General features: G+C 39.9%; 1 protein-coding gene across 2 annotated transcripts in view; it reads right to left on the minus strand.

Moving 5' to 3' along the window:
- The window catches only part of LOC137047987 (cytolytic toxin-alpha-like), a 38617-nt gene that overhangs the window by 7638 nt on the left and 9778 nt on the right, over window positions 1-21201 (minus strand). For both annotated transcript variants that reach the window (XM_067425943.1, XM_067425934.1), the window contains 5 exons: window positions 17836-17941; window positions 17675-17738; window positions 6255-6344; window positions 4352-6070; window positions 1732-1920 (listed from right to left, as the gene is read on the minus strand). In XM_067425943.1, the coding sequence (XP_067282044.1) occupies window positions 1732-1920; window positions 4352-6070; window positions 6255-6344; window positions 17675-17738; window positions 17836-17925 (2152 nt within the window). In that variant the 5' untranslated portion in view covers window positions 17926-17941. The remainder of the gene's footprint in view (window positions 1-1731; window positions 1921-4351; window positions 6071-6254; window positions 6345-17674; window positions 17739-17835; window positions 17942-21201) is intronic.

The following is a 21201-nucleotide window of genomic DNA, read 5'->3' on the forward strand; positions in this document are numbered from 1 at the left end:
CTGATAACATCACTTTTCTCAAGTACGACTGTACAGCCAAATCAGATTTTGCAATATTGTCCTGCTTCATTGAAACAATTGGCATTGTAAAAGCGCTATATAAATAAAGTTGATTGATTGATTGATATATGATATAGGCCTATGCAATTATTTGTTAATTATGTAAAAAAAAAAAAAAAAAGATAATTTTTACTCTTTATATAAGCTACTTGTTGGTTTCATGGAGCCTTGGCAACTAGCTGGCCTGAAAAAATATGCACATGAAATAAAACCTCACCTTTTGCACGCCTTTTTTTTTACATCTTTTACAATAATGTAACCCGCCATAGGCAATGCTGAAGTCACTGTTAGCAACTGTACAGCGTGCAAGACATGGGTACACTTTTGTGTAGCCTGGCGTAAAATCTTATACCTTTGTTTTTTGAGGAACTCTCCCTCTGCCATGGCGCTACTTTTTCTAGATACATTACACTAAACTGATTCATCCAAATTGGGAGAAGAGATAAAAGGCCACCCACACTGACAAATGATTGGTTGTCTTATCGAAACAAGCCAATCTTACATGCGCGTCATGAAACACACCACACATGCGCACAAGGTCTCCGCTCCCCGTCTTTCTGTCTCGCATGCTCGCTCTTGCTCATTCACTAGATTCCGGGAGATGTTACCTCATTTGCAGGCATCAGGGAGCCATTATCAGTATGCGGGAGACTTCCGGGAGACTTGGGATGTCTGTCATCTACGTCACCAAAGAGCGTTTGAGATGAATGAGTTCTAATCCTAAACTGAGCGCTTGTTCGTATATGCATTCACCTTTATTTCTCTCAAATTATGATTGTGTTGGTAAATACTCTGTGTATCCTTAAATTATTTTGTACAACATCGGCAAAGATCATTTAAACTCATCTTCTTCTACTTCTTCCAGCGTGCGTGCAGTGGAGTTCTGCTGACAACTAAGTTATGCATTAGTGATGAGTCGTTCATGAACGATTTGTTCTTTTTGAACTAATCTTAAATATGACTTGGGGAACAACAAGTTTTCTCAGTGCGATTTGTTCATTTTGTGTTGACCGTGCATGTGCTACAGGCCATCGGTTCTGGACAGGATCTTCTGCAGTCAGCCTATGGGGCTGTGAGAATGTAGGACTGGAACCCAAACCACGCATTGCTTATAGGGCTGTCCCGGCCCAGATCTGACCCTGATGACGGAACTAACAACTCGAACCCGAAGACAGGAGAGCTGTACTAATCTTTCCAGGGAACAGATGTGATTAAATGTGAAGTGACTAAAGAAAGAACGACTGGGATTCAGAGGTTAGGTTAACAGACTGCATAGCCTGAAGACCCAGCTTTTGGTCTTGGCTGTATTAGCTTGTCATTTATTTTTTATTCTAAATGTGATAAACGTTAGCATAAGTTCTAGATGTGTTGGGGAATTTAACATGTCAAATTGTAATCATATTCTGCTGAAATTAATGAAATGACATGAGAAAAGATTTGATCATTTTGCTGAACAAGATTCAAAAATCTGAGTCCGTAAAATTATCTGAACTTCACACTACTATGCGTCGCTCAACATACGTCATTTACACCATTGCTCTGATTGGTTGTAGGTCTATCCAATCGAGTTCTTTCCTGGTTCGGTTGAAACACGGCCCAATAATCGCATCCCAATGGAGCATTATCAGACTCATATTCTAGTTTGGCACCAGTGTTTTTCTACAATCTTACCCTCACAAACAGGCTCATAATCCCACTGTCCATTATCTTGGCATGTAAATGAGTTGATGGTTTTTTTTGTATGAGAGATCCAGTGTGCTTCATCACAGGTGATCTCCACATTTTCTCCAGCTCTGAAAACAGTTTTGCTCTGCGGGTTGATCTTTTTTACTCCAAATGTGGTCTTCAATTTACAGGTAACTGTTGAGAAAGAAAAAATTAGATTCTTGCTGTTTTTTGTTTTTGTTTTTTTTTAATAGCAACGTTACCTTTTATTCCTCATTTTTTAATGGCACAAAATATTTTCTATTTCAAATAAATGCTGTTCCTTGAACTTTCTATTCAGTTAAGCTGCCTGCAACTGACCCTACATGAATTCAATCCTCAACAGAGAGGTCTACAATATCAGGTTAATTATTAGCAGGATGGTAAAGATGATCAGCTGCAGGCAAACCTGATGACCTCAGCTAATTCACATAGGAATGAAAATACACAATCACATGTACAGCTTCCCATCAGAACATGTCAAGCTCATATTGTCTCGCTTCAATATAAATCAATACAGATTGTTATATTCATACATTTTTAGACGGACGGACGGACGGACGGACGGACGGACGGACGGACGGACAGACAGACAGACAGACAGATAGATAGATAGATAGATAGATAGATAGATCACCAGCCCTATTACAATCCATTTTGTAGTTATTTATCGTCTCCCTGGTCAGCTAGGCAATTTCTCTGAGGAGTTGAATATGTTACTCTCATTCTTCCCTGAAGATGGTAGTCCTCTTGTGGTTTTTGTAGACTTAAAAATTCACCTAGAAAAACTTCAGGCTGCTGATTTCTCTTCACACTCTGCTTGCCCCGTTTGATCTCAAGTGAGTATCTACCATGGCTACTCACAAATCAGGTAACAAATTGTACCTTATTAGGGGCCAAGCACTGAAGGTGCGAAGGCACCTAGTGAAACTGTTAGCGTTCTTATTATTCTTCATCTTCCGTTTCTTCTTCTTCTTCTTCTTCCACTTTTAAGTCTACGGCAGCCCATAGAACCGCTTGCTGGGAATGTTATGAAATTTGGTACACAGATAGAGGTCAGTACCAATAGTAACCAAACCAAAATTGGAGTCTCTAACTCATCCCCTCAAGCGCCACCAGCTGTTCAAAATTTCACTCATATTTATGTTAATAACTTTTGAACCATAAGGGCTAGAAACAAAATTCTTCAAAAAAGTTATGGAATTCAAGTCGATTTCTCAAACCATTTTTGAATAACGCACAAACAAATTTTTACATAGTGCTTGCGAAAATAGACATAAGGTTGTATAACAGACAAAACTTGGTACGTCATCACAACTTCCGATGGGTTTGTCCAAAAATTACAAATGTGGTCTCGTTAGGTCCGGGGCATCATGTCGAGTGAATGATATCCAATTTTTTGATATCAGCCATTTCGGAGTTTGGGGTAAAATGCTGTACTTTATGAACGCACTAGCATATTGTTAAAAAACTCAGTATGGGTCATCAGCACAGTGACCTCAAGGAGCCTGAGAAGTTTCGGACCACCGCCACCTTGTGGTATAATTGAATATTCAAACGCTTATAACTTTGTGTGGTGTGGTCAACTCATTTTTACTCCTGAATAGTTGCTGAGGCCAAGGATAACAAACATGCTAGTTCTCAGTTTAAAAAACTTTTGCAAATATCTTCAAAACTACTGAACCAATCGAGACAAACCCAGCGTATGAAACACGGAATGCAACTTGATTAAGAGTTTCATTGGCCAAATGTCAAAATGTTTGATAGGAAGTGGCACACAAATCAAAACAAAGTCGTCCATAGGTCATTTTGTATGATCTCATACATATAAATGTCTATAATTCCAAAACAAAATTAGATATTTTCACCACATTTGATACACAAATGCATGGGCTCACCCTGAGGACACAAACAAAGTGGGGGAATTGTGCCTCTTGGTGGTGCTATAATTCAACAAAATATGAAATTTCCATTAACTAAAAAACAGTATTATGATATAAATTGCTATATTTTATGAATTTTTGTTGCCATTTTTGTTTCTTTGAAACCTTTTTTTCAAGCTCCTACTAGAAAATTTTTCAGATTTTCACGAAAATCAAATCTCATCATCTTAAGACTCTGCCGACAAAAAGTTATAGATTTATTTAAATAGACAAAACCATTTCTGTATACCGCAATGACAAAGTTGAGGCGTGACGCCAAAATGACTCTTGGTGCGGTATCTCTGTAATGCTTTGGCATATTGACACAAAACTTTGCACATGTCATTTTAACCTCTCTCTGACCACACCACATCAATTTGGCCACAGCCCCACCTATTGGTGAAACTGATACATTATTAAATCATTATTATTGACTATAATTTTACAGCTATTTTGCCAAAAATCACCTAAATAGGCAATTTATGGCTCATTGTTGCAGTTAGTCTGACACTCCCAGACATGCTGGCATATCTTATTGTCTTCTTTTCACTTGGGCCCGACAATTGCTGCTTGCTGCTATATTTTACATATGCTACTGGTCACTCGAGGGCACACCTTAGATCACCTCCTCCAAGTTCAAAAGCAAATGGTCATATGACACTTACCTAAAGATGGTATGGTGCTGATAGCATCGCTGGCTTCACTCATTCCTATTTTACCCACTACCCTGTAGCGAATAAAGTACTGCTTTGCAAACTCCAATCCAGTCAGATTAAAGTCTTCATTAGCTGTGTTTATGAGAAGCCACTGTTCCTCAGTGCCAGAATCTGCTTTCACCTGCCGGTACTCCACTCGGAACTGCACAGTTTCTCCAGTTGGGGACTTCTGCAGTTTCAGGGACACACTGCCCTCCAGGACCTCCTTCACTTTTGGTGGGTTAGGCTTCGACACGGGCTGGAACTGTGCGTCTGTCAGCTTCCCTTTTTCATACAGATGGATGGAGGAGCCTGGACTGGATGAATTGGAGATGGCAGAAATAATGAATCGGTATCTCTTTTCATCTTTATTAGCCTCTGAAAAACTTTTGAAAAGCAACAAGTTCTCTCTCATCTTTGTGAGGACAACAGGATCATTTAACCACTTTCTGACAGATGCCAGAGAATCCATGTTTTTTTCCCCATCTAGCTCTTGAAACTTTTCAGATTTAAGAATCTCTTTCAGGGTTGAAAGATATGGGTCTTCATACTTCAGAGATTTGAAGGTTAAGCACACCACAACATCAATATTAGGATTAAGGAGGATGGCGGAGAGTCGGTTTGAATCTTCAGTATTGATTCCCTCCAGCACATCGGTGTGAGAACTTAAGAGGTTAAGTTCAGTCTCTGCATGACCTAACCACTTGTTAAGTATGTCAGCATTAAAAGGGGAGCTGTAGTGGACCTTCAGGATGTCTTCAAGAGACTTTTCCTCTATCTCTGCTCCTCGTATAGCAGGCAAGGCACTGCGGACTGCTTTCAGGAACATAGTCTTGTAAATGTTTAATGATTTTTGAAATGATTGCAGCCTCTCTTTGACGTCTCTGAAATCATTTGCCAGTGTTTTTCTGGAGAGATCGTTGCATATCCTCTCTGCCTCACTCAGCTCCTCTATTATATCTTCAGTGTTGGAAACTAGACTTGTGCTAATTTCTCTCTCCATCTGAGCTGCTTTTGAATCCAGTAGAGAAAGAGGATAGAGCCAGACTTTGATTGGAACTGCATTCTGGGGATTCTCCTTCAGTTGAATGGGAAGCTTCTTGTACACCTCTAGGGCCTCGATGAAAGTGGTGGGGTTCTGCTCAAGGTGGAAGTCACCATAAAATGTGCAGGAAATGCTCTCAGCCTTTTGCTTATCACCATCTGTCATGTTCGTAGCTCCTTTTCCCTCAATATAAAATGCAGGGATCTTCTTGACCATGATATTCAGTACTCCCTCAATCTCCTGCTTTTTTTCCTTTTCTGAAAATGTCCGATCAAACACCATGAAGGCCTGAGCTCCGTAGAGTACAGCCGTGACCACATGAGTGGCAGTTTTCTGCTCAAACACCTGAGGGTAGGTGATCTGTCCCAGCTGAGTCATAGTGAGCTGATCAAATCTGGTGGTTTCACTGTAAGACATTATTACTCTGGACTGTAGGTTGGATGATTTAGAGTCACGCAGAAACTTGGCAGATCCTCCCACCTCCACCAGCCCACTCAAGAAGCTGACCTTCAGGGAAGCACTTACATCCAGGAGACTGGACTTACTAGAGAGAGAGTCGGAGCTACTGAACTTCAAATCAGTTAGGAGCGTCTGATGAGAGTCCAAATCTTCCTTCAATGATTTCTTATCCCACAGAGTAACACCTGAAATTAGAAATTACTTAACGAGTTGTGTATGAGGAAGCTATGTACTGTTAAAGAAACACACAGGTTTTACAGTGTTGTTACACAAGGACTGGTAATTAGCGATGCAACATTTGGTGAAAAGGGGAAATTACACTTGTTACTTTTATTTTATTTTTATATTTATTTTAGGTTGGTTCAGCACCTGGAATGAAGGTATCCTTGCGGGAGTCATACAGCATACCAGGAAACAGAGGTCTTCCTAGAGCTGCCACTTCAGTAGGCTGTGATGGGGCTGTAGTAAATAACAAATAAATGGTCATAATCAAACTTTAACATACTTTATAATATATTTGAACAAATTTACATGATAATGAATACTGTTTACTCTTTCCTGCCAGCATTTTTGGAAAAGACATGGTTGCAAGACACCAGTTTTGTTTAATGAATGACTTTTATTAGAAGGCTGTGTGAGTTAATATGGTTTCAGTAGTCTACCTCTGAAAACGTTCATGCACTGTGTTGCACTCTCATCAATTTCCTCGAGTCTGTGTGTTCATTAAATGAGGAGAGCAGAAACAAAATATAGTTCAACTGTTTAGTGATTAATTAAGTCAAATTAAGAAAGAGCTCTGGGTCACAGCTGTCCCTAATTACACAATCCTATGTGAAGGCAGCCCTGGTTCTCGCAGCTTGTTCTCGACACATCGCCTGAGCAGAACTTTTTTCTTGCGGGTGTCCGAGAACTATTGTGTGATTGGTCTGACATTTAAAGTGGCCGTGGTTAATGCGGAGAAACACAGATGATCAGCACCTGCTTTTCCTTTGTTCTTGTTCTTGCCACCTCGAGAAAATGAACAAATTTATTTGTTTTTTCAGAGTATGTTCCAAGCTTGAGGCTTATGCTGAGGCAGTCTGCAACTCCTCGCCTCTCCCTTCGAACCCAATATTTATACACAAAAAAAATGTAGGCAGTCTCTTCTTGACCATCAGATGACTTCTGCTTCTTTTGCCCTGTGCTGCGTTCCACTCCACTTTAAGACACGCACTTGCAAACTTCCCTAAGCACTTCCCCTTGGGGGAATCCCTGCCGCCATTTTGAAGTGCGTTCCACTTCGTGAAGTGGACAAGGGAAGTTTATACGGACAGACCCTTGCTCCCTCGATTTTGACTGAGTAGGCGAGTCTACTTCATATGTACACTTCAGGCAGCTTCATATACCACAATGCAATGCGATTGTGACGTCACCACTTATCGCGTTTAATTTACCCCACCACAAACAACTATAACTATTTTTAAAATCATTTAAAACAACCCAAACACATCCATGTACATATAGAATGCTGCATTAAACAATTTCGTAAAGGTAAAAAATAAATAATAAATCAACTCCATGGTGGATTCCAAGTGATCAAGGGCTTAGGGCGTTCCAGTTCAGTCCATCGCAGAGTTTCCGCCAGTAGTGGACACTCATGCAACGCAAGCAATGACGCACATCCGAGTGAACGAGACGGAGGGAAGTTTGCGAGTGAAGGGCATGATAAAAATGAACTGGAACACAGCACTGCACACTCTACACACAAGAAACATGTGTGGCCGTAAGTTACAAAGCAACTCCTTATGCGGACCTGTCATACATTGTAACACCCTTATGATTATTCTTCTGGCCACTCTACTTAACAAAAAATCATCAGCATCCTCATTAATGTAGTATTAATATTGTACCGCGAGAGCACATCAAGTTTATAAGCAACGAATCTGCTTACAAGCGGAATCTCAATCCATTCTCTCGCACAAAACTGGACTCACAGAAATTGCGTGTGCGCTCACATTTTGTGCACTCTGCTTGTGCACTCATGAATCTGTGTACTCTTTCACTAGAATTGTTTTCTCTGATTTAATGCTGCAAGAACTGCAACATTATAGCGTGGGGACACACACAGACAGAAACATTAATCGGCACATTTGCGAGTGAATATTTACATATAGTACACATAACAGTAGTACATTTATCTAACAACATTAGTACTAAAGAAGAAGAAAGGGCCTCCATCTGATACTGCATCACTGTTAATTAGTAGTTACTTAATAGTTATTCCTCGTGAAGCTGAATTACTTAATAGTAGTTCTTAAGGAGGCATGAGTGAATTGAATAGTTACTGATTAACTAATTGATACTTAACACAATTTAAAAAATGCTATTACATATTGATTAGTTAACACTCATTCCTTAGTAGTTAATATTAGTGCCTTGAGTGTTAATGAAGAATTATTCATTAGTACTGCAGTAATTCTTTATTAGTTATGCATTAAGAAAGAAACAGTATTCTAAAGTGTTACCAAGATGTCTTCAGCATTTCTCATTACTGAGTGCCGAAATGTATTTATAAGCCTATACATTGTGCCTTCTGAGCTTTTAGCTGTAAGAACTGAATGGACTGATTATCCGTGCAAATATGACTGAAGCCCAATTGTTTAATTCTGCATGAGTGGTGCGCATATAGGAGCATCAACAAAGTGGAGCTCTTTCAGGGGCCGGCTGGTTTTTAGTCAATCTAATATGGTGACAGGTGCTGTATATGATCGCAGGTGCCCAAAATTTGCAGTTTGTGATCATATCTTAGTTTGTTTTTTATCCACTGACAGGTGATCCAAATATTTGTGGCTTGAAACTGAACAATAATTGACCGGCTTGTGCTGTGTCTCTCGGGAGAAACCATTGTAAGCCGTTATGCTGGCCCATTGCTTTGCCCTTCAGGACACTGCACAGGTCAGATGACTGAAAACTATGACTATAGGTGACTATGGGTGCTTAGTAGGCTTAGACGAAGGAAAGAAATTCATGGCCATAAACACTCAATCAATAAACACTCAATCAATAAACACTCAATCAATAAACAATATATTTCATAATTATGCCACAAACTGCCTTGAGATCGAGCTGAAATGTGAGACTCCTGCTTTATCTTAAGTGCTTTGTTCACTGTATTCATTGTATTTCTTTACGTTGATGAAGTGTATGATAAGATGACACACTTTACAAAATTATCAGTCCCTCCAGGATTTCGCAATATGTTTTTATTGTGATTTTTGCGATCAATATGACTGATTTTGTGGTGGTAATTTCCAGAAATTTGCGCAAAAATTTTGCAATGTTTTTTTAAATTATTAAGATACCACATTTACCATATGATGTATTATGTTAGATGCAAAATAGTCATAGACGACAACAGGACAAACAAAATGCGCAAATCTTTGTTATTTTAGTATCTTATAAAAAAGGCTAGTCCAGTGGTGTACTATAGCTTTAATAACAGGATCGCTTAGGGTGGGAAATATCTGGGAAAAGTAAATACAGCACTAAGCAATTGCCTAATATAAAAAGTTCTCAAATAATTAATCAAGTAAACAGTCAGTAATTAAATAAGAACTAATAAACCAATTATATGAGGAGAAATAAATACAACATAAAGATACAGATACAAACAGTGCTTTTTTAAGTTGGTAAACAAAAAAACTTTTAAGTCAGGCTACTGTTTTTTTTCAGTGGTTGTTATTTGATAGGTAGCCTATAGGCTGCTATATAACCTACAGTGTTGGGAGGAACGCATTACAAAAGTAATACATTACAGTAACTTATTACTTTATGCTGTAACGCAGTAGTGTAAGGCATTACTAATCAATTTTCAGTAATATTTTACTCGGTACATTTTCGTCCCCCCTCCCCAAAAAAAAAAAAAACAGCGAGAAATTAACAACATTAACATTACCTGTTCGTGGTCAGTCAATAGCCGCGTGTGGTGTCCAGGGTAGTAAATAAAGACTAAATGACAGCTTCTGATATATTTGTATAGCGATTTACTTCATTCATCTCCCTTGCTGGTTTACAGTTGTATATTGTGACATAGTCCAGTGAAGGCGTGTTTAGGGCAGATTTTACAGAAGTGCCGCAGGCATGATTTCAGCCCCGTGCTCTCGCTGGCAAGTGGAAAAGTGGCTAAATTAAGTTTAGTGGGTGTGTCGTTTCAAAGAATAGCACAACGGCAAGTGGGTCGAAGAACGGACGGGGGACGAGGCGCGCGCAGTTAGTTTGGTTTCAAAGTGAAATGCAAAAGCGCCTATTCAGAGGAGTTTGTCATTGTGTGTTGTTGTGTTTTTTATTAAGAATAATAGGCTAATGATCCTACAGTTCAAGCAAGCCGCCCTGAATCGGCGCTAATTCTAAACCAAAACTAAAATCTGCTTGGCCGCACAGAGCGCGCATTTACTGACGAGCTGTCATTCACGGTGTGCGCACTGGCGTGTTTTCAGTTCTTTGAAAGCACTCCCTTTGCATCCGTTCCCGCTGTTAATTCCCGAGGGGCCGTGCAAATGTTTCTTTCGGTTAGATAGAATTAGTGATTTAAAGCCCAGATACCATTATTACCGGTGTTGTCACATCACACTTATTAAAGCCGCACTTGGCTACTTTTGCTCTCGGGGTCCCCCTACAGTTTTGAAAAAATAATGTCCTCAACTACTGTCGTAAGAGCTGTCCTCCTACATCAGGGGACGCCATCGCGCGTGCATTTGTTGACATGACAACCCTGAACTAGTGATGCGCGGGTCGTCTCATAACCCGCGGACCCCGTATGTCTATTTAATGATCGCGGGTGCGCGGCGGGTTGTAAAAATATATCCAGTGGTGCGGTGCGGGCCAAATAACTTCATAATAGCGTCCCGCGGGTCAGTGCAGCGCTAACAGTTCCCCTGAACACTGCAAGAGGAGTTCAGAGTTCTTCTGGCGGCGCGTGTGAAATGTCTTCATCCCAGGTAACGTTACAGTCAGTGGCATGTTTCAGCATGTCATATGAATATAATTTCATGGGTTTTATTTTTTTCAAACGCCAAATAATCACGATGCTTACGTTTACAAGCCAGCGTCATTATAGTAGTCTATTGGTTAGCGTTTTCCAGAATCTATATGGTACTTCAGTTCAATGTTTGAGTGGTAGCTCACCGTAACAAGCAGGACAGCATCGGTCGGGCACGCCTCCTTCAGCTCACGCCGACGAGCAAACGCTGGTCACATGTTGATCCTTGTCCGGCCTTTAATCACAGCACTCTCTCGTTTCCTCTTATTGCTTTCCTCCAACAAAACCTTTTCTTTCTTATGTGTCTGTGCTGCTTCGGACATGACTATATTATCCGACGAACAAAGTTGGGCTCGCACGTCCGAATGTAAGGAAGTGTGTGTGTTGGTGGAAGTGACGTATATGCCGTAAAGCAGTCGAATTTTGTAGTTCTTTTTGTTCTCGGGTTACTACCCGAAACCCGAAGTTTAAAAGTACGATTAAAAACGATACAGACCCCATCAGGCTATGGCAGACGTGTCATTCAACCTATTGTAAGTCGATGTATCATCACAAGAGTCTTAAAAAATATATATTATGAAGGTTGAAAAGTTACCTAGTGCTGCTTTAACCGGTGGGAAAATGTCCACACCGTCACATCCCTACTGTACATTCGTTAGATGGATGCGCATTGCTTGCGATTAAGAATGTAGGCTAATAATCAAATGCAAATGCAGTCAAATGCATCCTTGGTCTAAAACCGAAATAAATCGATGTCGCAACAATAAGTAAAGAACAAATATAGCCAGATAATCACTTTACCTCTACAATACTGATAACCAGGGCCGTGCACAGACATTTTGAGGGGCAATGGCCCAAACCAAAAAAAAAAGGGGAACTAAAAGGCGGTTGAGTATCTTCTTTATATAGAGAGTGAATAACAAACCTTTTACAATACTGTAAATACAGCTTGTAGGCTTTAATGCTAATTCAATGTATGTTGTATGTTATGCTTCCAAAAAGTTGATTCAGCGCTAATTTGATTTCTTTTTTTCCTTTTTTTTTTTCTATTGGAGATTTAAGTAGCAAATGAGAATCACTAAAATTATTGAATATATTTTGAGACAAAGGTCTTATTTATGTTTTTTGTAAATCATATGCAACAGTTTTTCAATAACAGAATATGCAAGGGTATGGCATGGGGTAAAAGGCATATTTAACATGATAATAAACAGCTGACTGACTTTAACATTTGTTGACATGACATGGTTATGATGGTAAATATCATATATTAAGTTGGGTGTCCACCTTAGAGATAATCATCATATTAGAGATAAAAATATGATAATAATCATATCATATAATGCAAATATATTTAGTTGTTACTACTGTAAAACTTTATTAAATTATTACAGGATCTCATTCATCTGTGTTTTCAGATCATCAGTTTCTGTATTTTAAAAATATTTTTATATTAACATTTTATTATTTACTGAACAATAATGAATTATTTTATTCATCAAATCAAATAGAAAATAATGCAAACTTAACTAAAGAGATTTTTTTGCACAAGTTTGACCTTAGACATGATTAAAAGCACATTTGTCTTAGGGTGTGCATGTAGCCGACCCTATAATACAATATTTATATCCTTTATTACCTTTTTTTATTTAAATTGTGTATACAATTAATAGGGCAATTTTAAAATATCATAAATATGACGCATGTTATAGACACTAGCAGAGGTGGAAAGTAACGAATTACATTTACTCGCGTTACTGTACTTGAGTAGTTTTTCTGTGTACTTCTACTTTTTTAAGTAGTTTTAAAAATCTGTAATTTTACTTTTACTTAAGTACATTTTGATTAAAGTATTGTACTTCACTACATTTTAAACCACATCCGTTACTGAGTAAAAATAAATCATTAATGCAAAGAGAGGAGGAGAAAGACCGCGATCTGGAAATGACTAATATTGAATAGACGGCGCGGGAGAGAACATGCGCGCAAATATCAGATGGAGACGAACAAGACCGACGTCAGTGACGCAGACCCAGGTGAAAGCAAAACGCCGTCGTTAACCCCTGGCTAGTATGGAAATACTTTGGATATAGAAAAAAATAATGTGGTGTTGTCCTGGAGGATATCAAATTTGCACAAAATGTGGATGCAAATGAAGAAACACATAGAACATGTTCGGGCACACATCCCTCTGTGCAAATAAAGGTATGTTTATAACTTAGGCCGATTGATTTCTGTGACGCAGAGGGAATCCCGGAATCCAATCATGAACATTAACTTTACATTATAACGTAGATTTGGTGTAATACACGCAAACTGGTGGATGAACGAAAAACTCGAATGTAGAGCTGTAGACCTTAGAAATAAATCAAATCGCGACATGGTCTGTGAACATTAAAGCACAACAATTGTAACGCTTGTGTCCGGGTGAAAAATGTGGATAGCTCACTTAATATATCTGGAGTGGATGCAAACACGGAGGCGATTGACGTCAAACAGATCGCGCTTTATTTCCCGCTGAACTCTCATCACAAACTCCATTTCCGTCCACAGCATTACTCAATAAAACAAAATAACTGACTGTTAGCAACAGAAGAACAGAGAATAATCCCCACACATGGGAACTCAAAACTCAGTGCGCACATACACAAGATGCAGAACTCGTTTTCAGGGAGCGCGCGCAGCTCTTAAAGGGGCCACACTATATTTCTACTCGTTACACATTGAATGCTATATGAGTATATGATCTGCTTGTTCTCTCTCTGTGAATGAGCTGCTCCGTCTACATATGGACTCTATTATTCTTAAACATTTTTACGAATTAATGATAAAAATAAGTTTTTTTTTTAATTATTTGAATTTATTTATTATTGAATTTAGTTTATTAGACGTATAATACGTTTTATTGAAATTTTGATAAACAAAATAAACAAATGGTTTTAAGTTTGTTATAATAAAGCATTTGTTCAACCAAATAAAAAAAAGACCAATCTTCTTCATTCATTTAACATCATTTTAACTAGTGATAATAACCATCATTTAATAATAGGTACAGTAAATGTTTAATTGATGTTTTCTGAGATAGTTGTCATATCGTGAAAATCTCATCCTATCACAACCCTACAGGGGAGAGTCCCCCACACCCACTGTTAAAAAAGTAACTAAGTAACTTTTACTCTGAGTACATTTTAAATGAGCTACTTTTTACTTTTACTTGAGTAAATTTTTAGACCAGTAATTTTACTTGTACTTAAGTAAAATTTCATTGAAGTAACAGTACTTTTACTTGAGTAGAATATTTTGTTACTCTTTCCACCTCTGGACACTAGTATTAACTCATAAAATTGATTATAATTAGAAATATATTTTTAGAGGAGTTAAAGAGTGACAAACTTTTAGATAGATATTCAGTAAACAGTGTATGACGATATACACGCTGGCATGCTGGAGCTGTGAATCGATGTTTGCACTGCTGAAACAAACAAACTAATAATTCTGTAGACACAGCAACAGACTTTGACCAATGCTGCGGAGCGAGCGGGAAAACGCGGAACGGATTAGTGGGTTTTTAGTGGAACAGGACGCTTTCTGGGAGTGAGGGAGGGAAGGGGGCAAGAGGGGCACCTTAGCTGATGAGGGCAAAGGGGCAGTGGCTCTAGCCTGGATAGCCCACAGTCATTAAGCTTCATCATATTTCTGGATGTAAAATGCTCTGTGTTAGCCTACATTTGAGAATGTAAGAGCTACTTCTGTAGTTATTTCGGTGAAAGTAACGCATTACAATTCTGAGACAGTAATATTGTAATGTAAAGAATTACTTTTAAATAGCAGTAATTAGTAATCTATAATATATTACAGTTTGTAATAATTAACTTGCACAACACTGATAACCTATAGGTTGCTTTCACTTTACAGATGACTGGCTACAGTAATACACGGACCTAATAGCCTACTGTCACTCGTCCCAAACCTATATTCACTCAAGACACCTCCAAGATGGACATTTAGGCATAATCATGGGTGTATTTGATGATGATTGTTCAAGGGCATTAAGCCTATAGAACAGATCTGTATACTCGTGAGCACTGAAAGCCAGCCAGTCCGTGTGTCAGGAGCGAATTGAGTATACAGTGCTTTTATTAACTCTTTTTTTTGTGTCTATCATACTTTTATTTGGTCTTTCATCCAGCTTGAGTAATTAATTCGCCCGGTCCTTGGCACCTATGCGAGACGAGACGGCAGGCGATTAAGATTCACTTTTGCTTTTACAAAGACCACACAGATGTTGTTGCAAGTTTTGAGGAAGCATGCAATTGGCATGCTGACCACAGGAATGTCCACCAGAGCTGTTGCCCTTGAATTTAATGTTATTTTCTCTACAATAAGCCATCTCCAAAGGCATTTCAGAGAATTCTGCAGTGCATCTAACTGGCCTCACATCTGCAGACCACACCAGCACAAGACCTCCACATCCAGCATCTTCACCTTCAAGATTGTCTGAGACCAGCCACCTGGACAGCTGCTGCAACAATTAATTTGCATAACCAAAGAGTTTCTGCATAAACTGTCTCAGAGAAGCTCTTCATCGTCCTCATCGGGATCTCGCCCTGACCGCAGTTCGTTGCCTTAACCGGATAGAGTGGGCAAATGCTCACATTCGATGGCATCTGGCACTTTGGAGAGGTGTTCTCTTCACGGATGAATACCGGTTTGCACTCTACAGGACAGATGGCAGACAGCGTATATGGCGTTGTGTAGGTGAGCGGTGTGCTGATGTCAGCGTTGTGGATCGAGTAGCACATGGTGGCGGTGGGGTTATGGTTTGGGCAGGCGTGTGTTATGGACTACGAACACAGATGCATTTAATTGATGGCATTTTGAATACGCAGAGATACTGTGACAAGATCCTGATGCCATTGGTGTGCCATTCATCCATGAAAATCGGCCTAGGGCAGGAGGAATGGACCAGACGGGCTTCGGCGGATCTGGAGTCCTGGCTGAGGGCCAGGGTGGATCAGAGGCTTGACAGAGGCTGGCTGTCCTCTCTTGACTCGTGACAGGAGGCATGAGCGAAGATGGACGGCCTCCAGGCCTTGTGGTGAGAAGGAAGCCTTCTTCCTCTTCTCATGAGAAAGAGGTGGTGGTATGGAGCTTACCACGTCTGCGGGTGCTGCAGCGTCTTCGGAGGTGACCGATTAGGCAGATTCCCCAGCAATGAACAGGAGAGCACATGGCACAAGGAAACACATGACAAGCCATGTGCTCACACCAAACATGACAAACACAAGCACGTGGCCAGAAATTACAAATTACAAGCCATGTGCTCACACAAAGACAAGACCAATACCGGATTGTCAGGGCTAACGTGATATCGCAGCCTGTTCATTAGTCAAATAAAATAGTCAATCAAACATAAAAGGTTACACAGCTCAATTTAAAATATAATCTCTGCCGTTTAGCGTGACCCCTGCCTCACTGTCCTGTTATATTGGAAAGATGATATTTTACCTCAACAATGCAAGTAAAGTACAAAGCTTAGCCTACATAATAAATATGACTAATATTGTAGCACGAGTCACGCTTTAGCATCTCACCTGGAATATATCCACAGAAGTGCAGTTAAAGTAAAGAGACTATAAACTGGGCTACATAGAAAAAAGATTTAAAAAAATAATGTATATGAAAAGGCTAGAGTTGCTGTGAAATTTGGACATAGTTAAAAAAAAATGCAATGCTTATTGAGAGCCATTCTGTCATCAATAGAGACAAAACAACAGACAAATAGAGAACAACATTTTAACACTTGTATGAGAGCAGATGCCCCGAGAACATTTCTTCAACAGCCCAGCTAACAATGGAGGAAGCCAAATGCAATTCCCCACAATTGCTCCCGTCCACTGAATATGTGAAATGTGTTCATGTGTGTCTTGACGAGCAAGAGAAAATGGACTGCAAACTCTTGTCAGCGTAGCCATCATCTCAGCATTGGTCAAAATTAGCCAAGGTTACATTAACTCAGGTTATGGTTTTTAATCGAAGACGAGAAGTGTCACAAATGCCTCTGTCAATCGCGCATTCCAGCGGTGTGTATTTCCAGATAACAACCGCTCATTCGGGCACTACGAGTTATCTCGACCGGTACTACTTCTGTGCTTAACGCTGGCGCCATCTTGTGGCTGTTAAATACTTAAACAGCCATGGCTACAATGGAAGACTTCAAGGCGGGTTTACTTTTTAAATATGGATATTTTTCTGACACAAACGCATCGATTGGAATCAGAAGGCTCTATTAACCCATCGGCGCCGCGTAGAGCACGTTATTTGACGGACAGCTGCATTTAATGGACAACTACAACTACTGCTGGGATTAACGTTAGCCTGACTTTTTAAATATAACTCTGATTGTATTTGTCTGACAGAAGAATGTCATAATCACCTACGATAACTTGAGGGAGAGTAAATCATAGGCTTGGTTTCATTTTTTGGCTGAACTAACCCTTTCAGCATTCATTTTCAACATTTAGCAGCGATAGATAAAGGCTTAAAGCAGGTTGGAACTGTTTTTCTTCGCGGAAGCTTTGCGTAAGAGCTAATAAAATATTTAATCTCAAGACAATATTTTGTGTCTAATTTATTTGAGACTAGTAGCCGTGTAATAAGCGGGATAATGTCCGCTTCGCGTCGGGGTCCTGATCACTCTGTCTGGGTTTATTCTGGGATAACAACCGGCTGGGTGTAAATTATCCCTTAAGTAACAACTTTTAAATCTTACCTGGATATTTTGTGTTTCCTTTGAACGCAAAGAGTCCTTTGGTGTCTTTGGGTTGTAACACTTCCTATTTTTGAAAGAATGGTTCATATATATTTGTATCCTTCATCTCATGATATACATCTGTTTTCACTTCCACACTTTGTCTGAGGGAGTGCACTTACCTGTGCATTCACTGCAGCTAGGGTTGCCAACCATAGAAATGTACAGTAGATCCAGTTCGGCCGCTTCAGGTACATCAGAAGTGCCGCCATCGTCAACAAGGAGACCCTGTTTGAATATCAGTGTGAAGGATATGCATGTTACATCTTTGTCTTGTTTAGCTTTATTGTCATATTCTGCTTTGTTTTCAATGTCACCATTTGGCTGAGTTCTCAAATGATCTGGTGATTTCATGTGGCTTAACCGTCAGCCACCTACAGATTGTCATATCTGAACACTACTGTCTTTTTTTGAGATTTCAGTATGTACCAACATAATGAGAGTTTCTAACAGGAATACTCTAATGCCACGTCATTCATTCATACTAATCAGTCTGTCCAATCACCTGTTGACACTTGGAGTATATAAGCACTAGAGATGGCTTGATAACACAATTTTGGCTTCGGTACGGTACCACAATCTAATACCGAAGTACCGATATTAAATCGATACCACACAGTCTGATATTAGCGCGGGTATATTGCACGCGAATGAGTACAATTAGACAAAGTTTATAAAGTGGGAAATTACCACAAATGTTTATTAGTAAATTAATCAGCAAAGCTTATCACATCAAATCAGTCATTCGAAAACTTTCTTATGAGAAATAATTTCAGCAAAAATCTCAAAATTAGCAAATTTCTTCTGGTTTCAAAAGACATCGCACCACACTAAAGCAACCTGCATAATCCGATTCAACATTTCACGCTCGTCTCGGGACGGAGAACGGAAATCATTTGAACACGCAAGAGATTTTATAGCATTTCGTAATAACAGTTACAGGAGATATGAGCTCATAACAACACACACACACAAGCGCCTGTCACTTAGAGCTCGCACATTACACATTAAATTTCTTTAAACAGTCAAACACACAGAGTTATGTTCAAATGTCCGTCTTAAGTGAGTGTTCACATACACACAGGCGGGTGGGTCTAACGCGAATGTAAATAGTGCAATAGTACGCGTGCAAATATTATGAGATCTAAATGTCATTGATTGAAACGAACGCTGGAGATTGTGATATTCGATCTTATGTTAGGCTGTGTGTGTGCGTTAATTAGTGTAAAAAGAAAATAAATGTCTAAATGAGATTGTCTGAATGATCCACTGACCTGTCGATCTCTTAAGAAGTCTTAAAGTCAGAATTTTGACAGATGCTTCTTGGCTAGGTTTGATGGTTCTTCATCAGTTTTATAAGCAAAGTCATTATAAATTTCACTTCTACTCCTCTTTCTATTAATAATAATAATAATAAATTTTATTTTTAATGCACTTTATATTAAACAAAATCTCAAAGTGCTACAGAATTAAAAAAAAACAAAAAAACAATCAACAACAATAAATAAATAAAACTGAAAAATAAAATAAAATAAAATAAAGAAGTAGCAAGTCAATTAAAAGCTCTGCTAAAAAGGTGGGTTTTAAGACCACGCTTAAAAGTATCTATAGTCTGTGGAGTCCGCAGGTGGTCAGGGAGAGCATTCCACAGACTGGGGGCTGCAGAGCAGAAGGCCCGATCCCCCATAGTACGGAGATTGGCTGTGGGAGTTGAGGCGATACAGCGAAACAGAGCGGAGGTTACGAGTGGCTGGTTGTGTGGTGAGGAGTTCCTTGAGATAGGAGGGAGCATCACCATGGATGCACTGGTGGGTAAGGAGAGAAATCTTGTACTGTATCCTGAACGACACAGGAAGCCAGTGGAGTGATTTTAGAATGGGGGTGATATGGTCGTATTTGCGCACCCTCATGAGGATCCTAGCAGCGCTGTTCTGAATACACTGCAGCCTCTGGAGATTTTTGCTAGGGATGCCAATAAGGAGCGCATTGCAGTAGTCCAGCCTGGAGGAGATAAAGGCATGGACAAGCTTCTCCGCATCAGCCAGTGATAGAATGGGACGAAGTTTGGCAATGTTTCTGAGGTGGAAGAAGGAGGTCTTACACAGGTGTTTGATGTGCGCTTCAAAAGTAAGCTGTGATTTTATTCTGACCCCCAGATTGGTGACTGAAGTGGAAAGAGGAATGACCTGATCAGAGAAAGCAATGCTGGTGATAACGGACTTCTGGACCTGAAGTGGAGTGCCGACTAGGATAGCTTCAGTTTTGGAGCTGTTTAACTGCAGAAAGTTTTGCTTCATCCACGCCTTTATCTCATCCAGGCAAGTGATCAAAGTGGATGGTGTGAGGTCAGCAGAGGGAGATGAACTTGTCCTAAAGTAAAGTTGAGTGTCATCAGCATAGCGGTGAAAAGAAATCCCATGCCGGTTGATGAGACGGCCAAGGGGGAGCATGTAGAGAATGAACAGGGTGGGTCCGAGCACAGAGCCTTGAGGGACACCGCAGGTGACATTGTGTGACAGGGATGTAGCTTCTCTTAACGCAACATATTCAGTTCTCCCAGTGAGATAAGAAGAAAACCAGTTGTGGACCGAGTCAGAGAGACCGATGGTGGAATGTAAACGGTGAAGGAGGATGTTATGGTCAACTGTATCGAAAGCTGCAGTTAAGTCCAGGAGGATGAGAAGGGATGGGGAACCAGCATCTGCCGCCATCAAAAGATCGTTTGTGACCCTGACCAAAGCTGTTTCTGTGCTGTGTCCTGAGCGGAAACCAGACTGAAATTTCTCATAAAGATGGTTATGCTCCAAATGGACCTGAAGCTGTGCAGCAACAACTTTTTCCAGCACCTTAGAGAGGTATGGGAGGTTGGAGATGGGCCTGTAGTTGTCATTAACATCTGGGTCTAAAGTAGGTTTTTTCAGAAGTGGTCTGATGATAGCAGTTTTAAGAGATGAAGGAACATGGCCAGCCTGGAGGGAATTATTAATAATCTTGGTAATAAATGGACTTAAGACACTGAGGTTAGATTTTACCAAGGCTGTAGGAAAAGGATCCAGTGCACAGGTGGATGGTTTCATTTTTCTGATGATGTCCTCAACCTCGAGCTGTGTGATGATGGAGAAGCAGCAGAGATGTTGGAAGGTCCCTGGCTGTGGATCAACAGACGGGACAGGCAGAGCGGAGGTGCTAGATAGGAGCAAGTGGATTTTGTCTACTTTGTTCCTAAAAAAGGTCATGAACTTATTGCACCTCTCTTCTGTGGCTTCTGAAAAAGATTGAGTTTGCGGTTTGAGGATGTGATTTATAGTGGAGAAAAGCTTCTTGGAGTTTCCAGGGTTATTGTTGATGATGCTAGAGTAGAACTGTGACTGAGCATCTCTTAAAGACCTTGCGTAGGCCTTCTGATGATCTCTATAGGCTTGCCTATGAACAGTGAGTCCTGAGAGCTTGAGACGCCTCTCAAGTACGCGCCCAACCGTCTTCACCTT

The sequence above is a fragment of the Pseudorasbora parva genome, chromosome 2 (assembly GCF_024679245.1).
Source record: "Pseudorasbora parva isolate DD20220531a chromosome 2, ASM2467924v1, whole genome shotgun sequence".
Classification (NCBI taxonomy): Eukaryota; Metazoa; Chordata; class Actinopteri; order Cypriniformes; family Gobionidae; genus Pseudorasbora; species Pseudorasbora parva.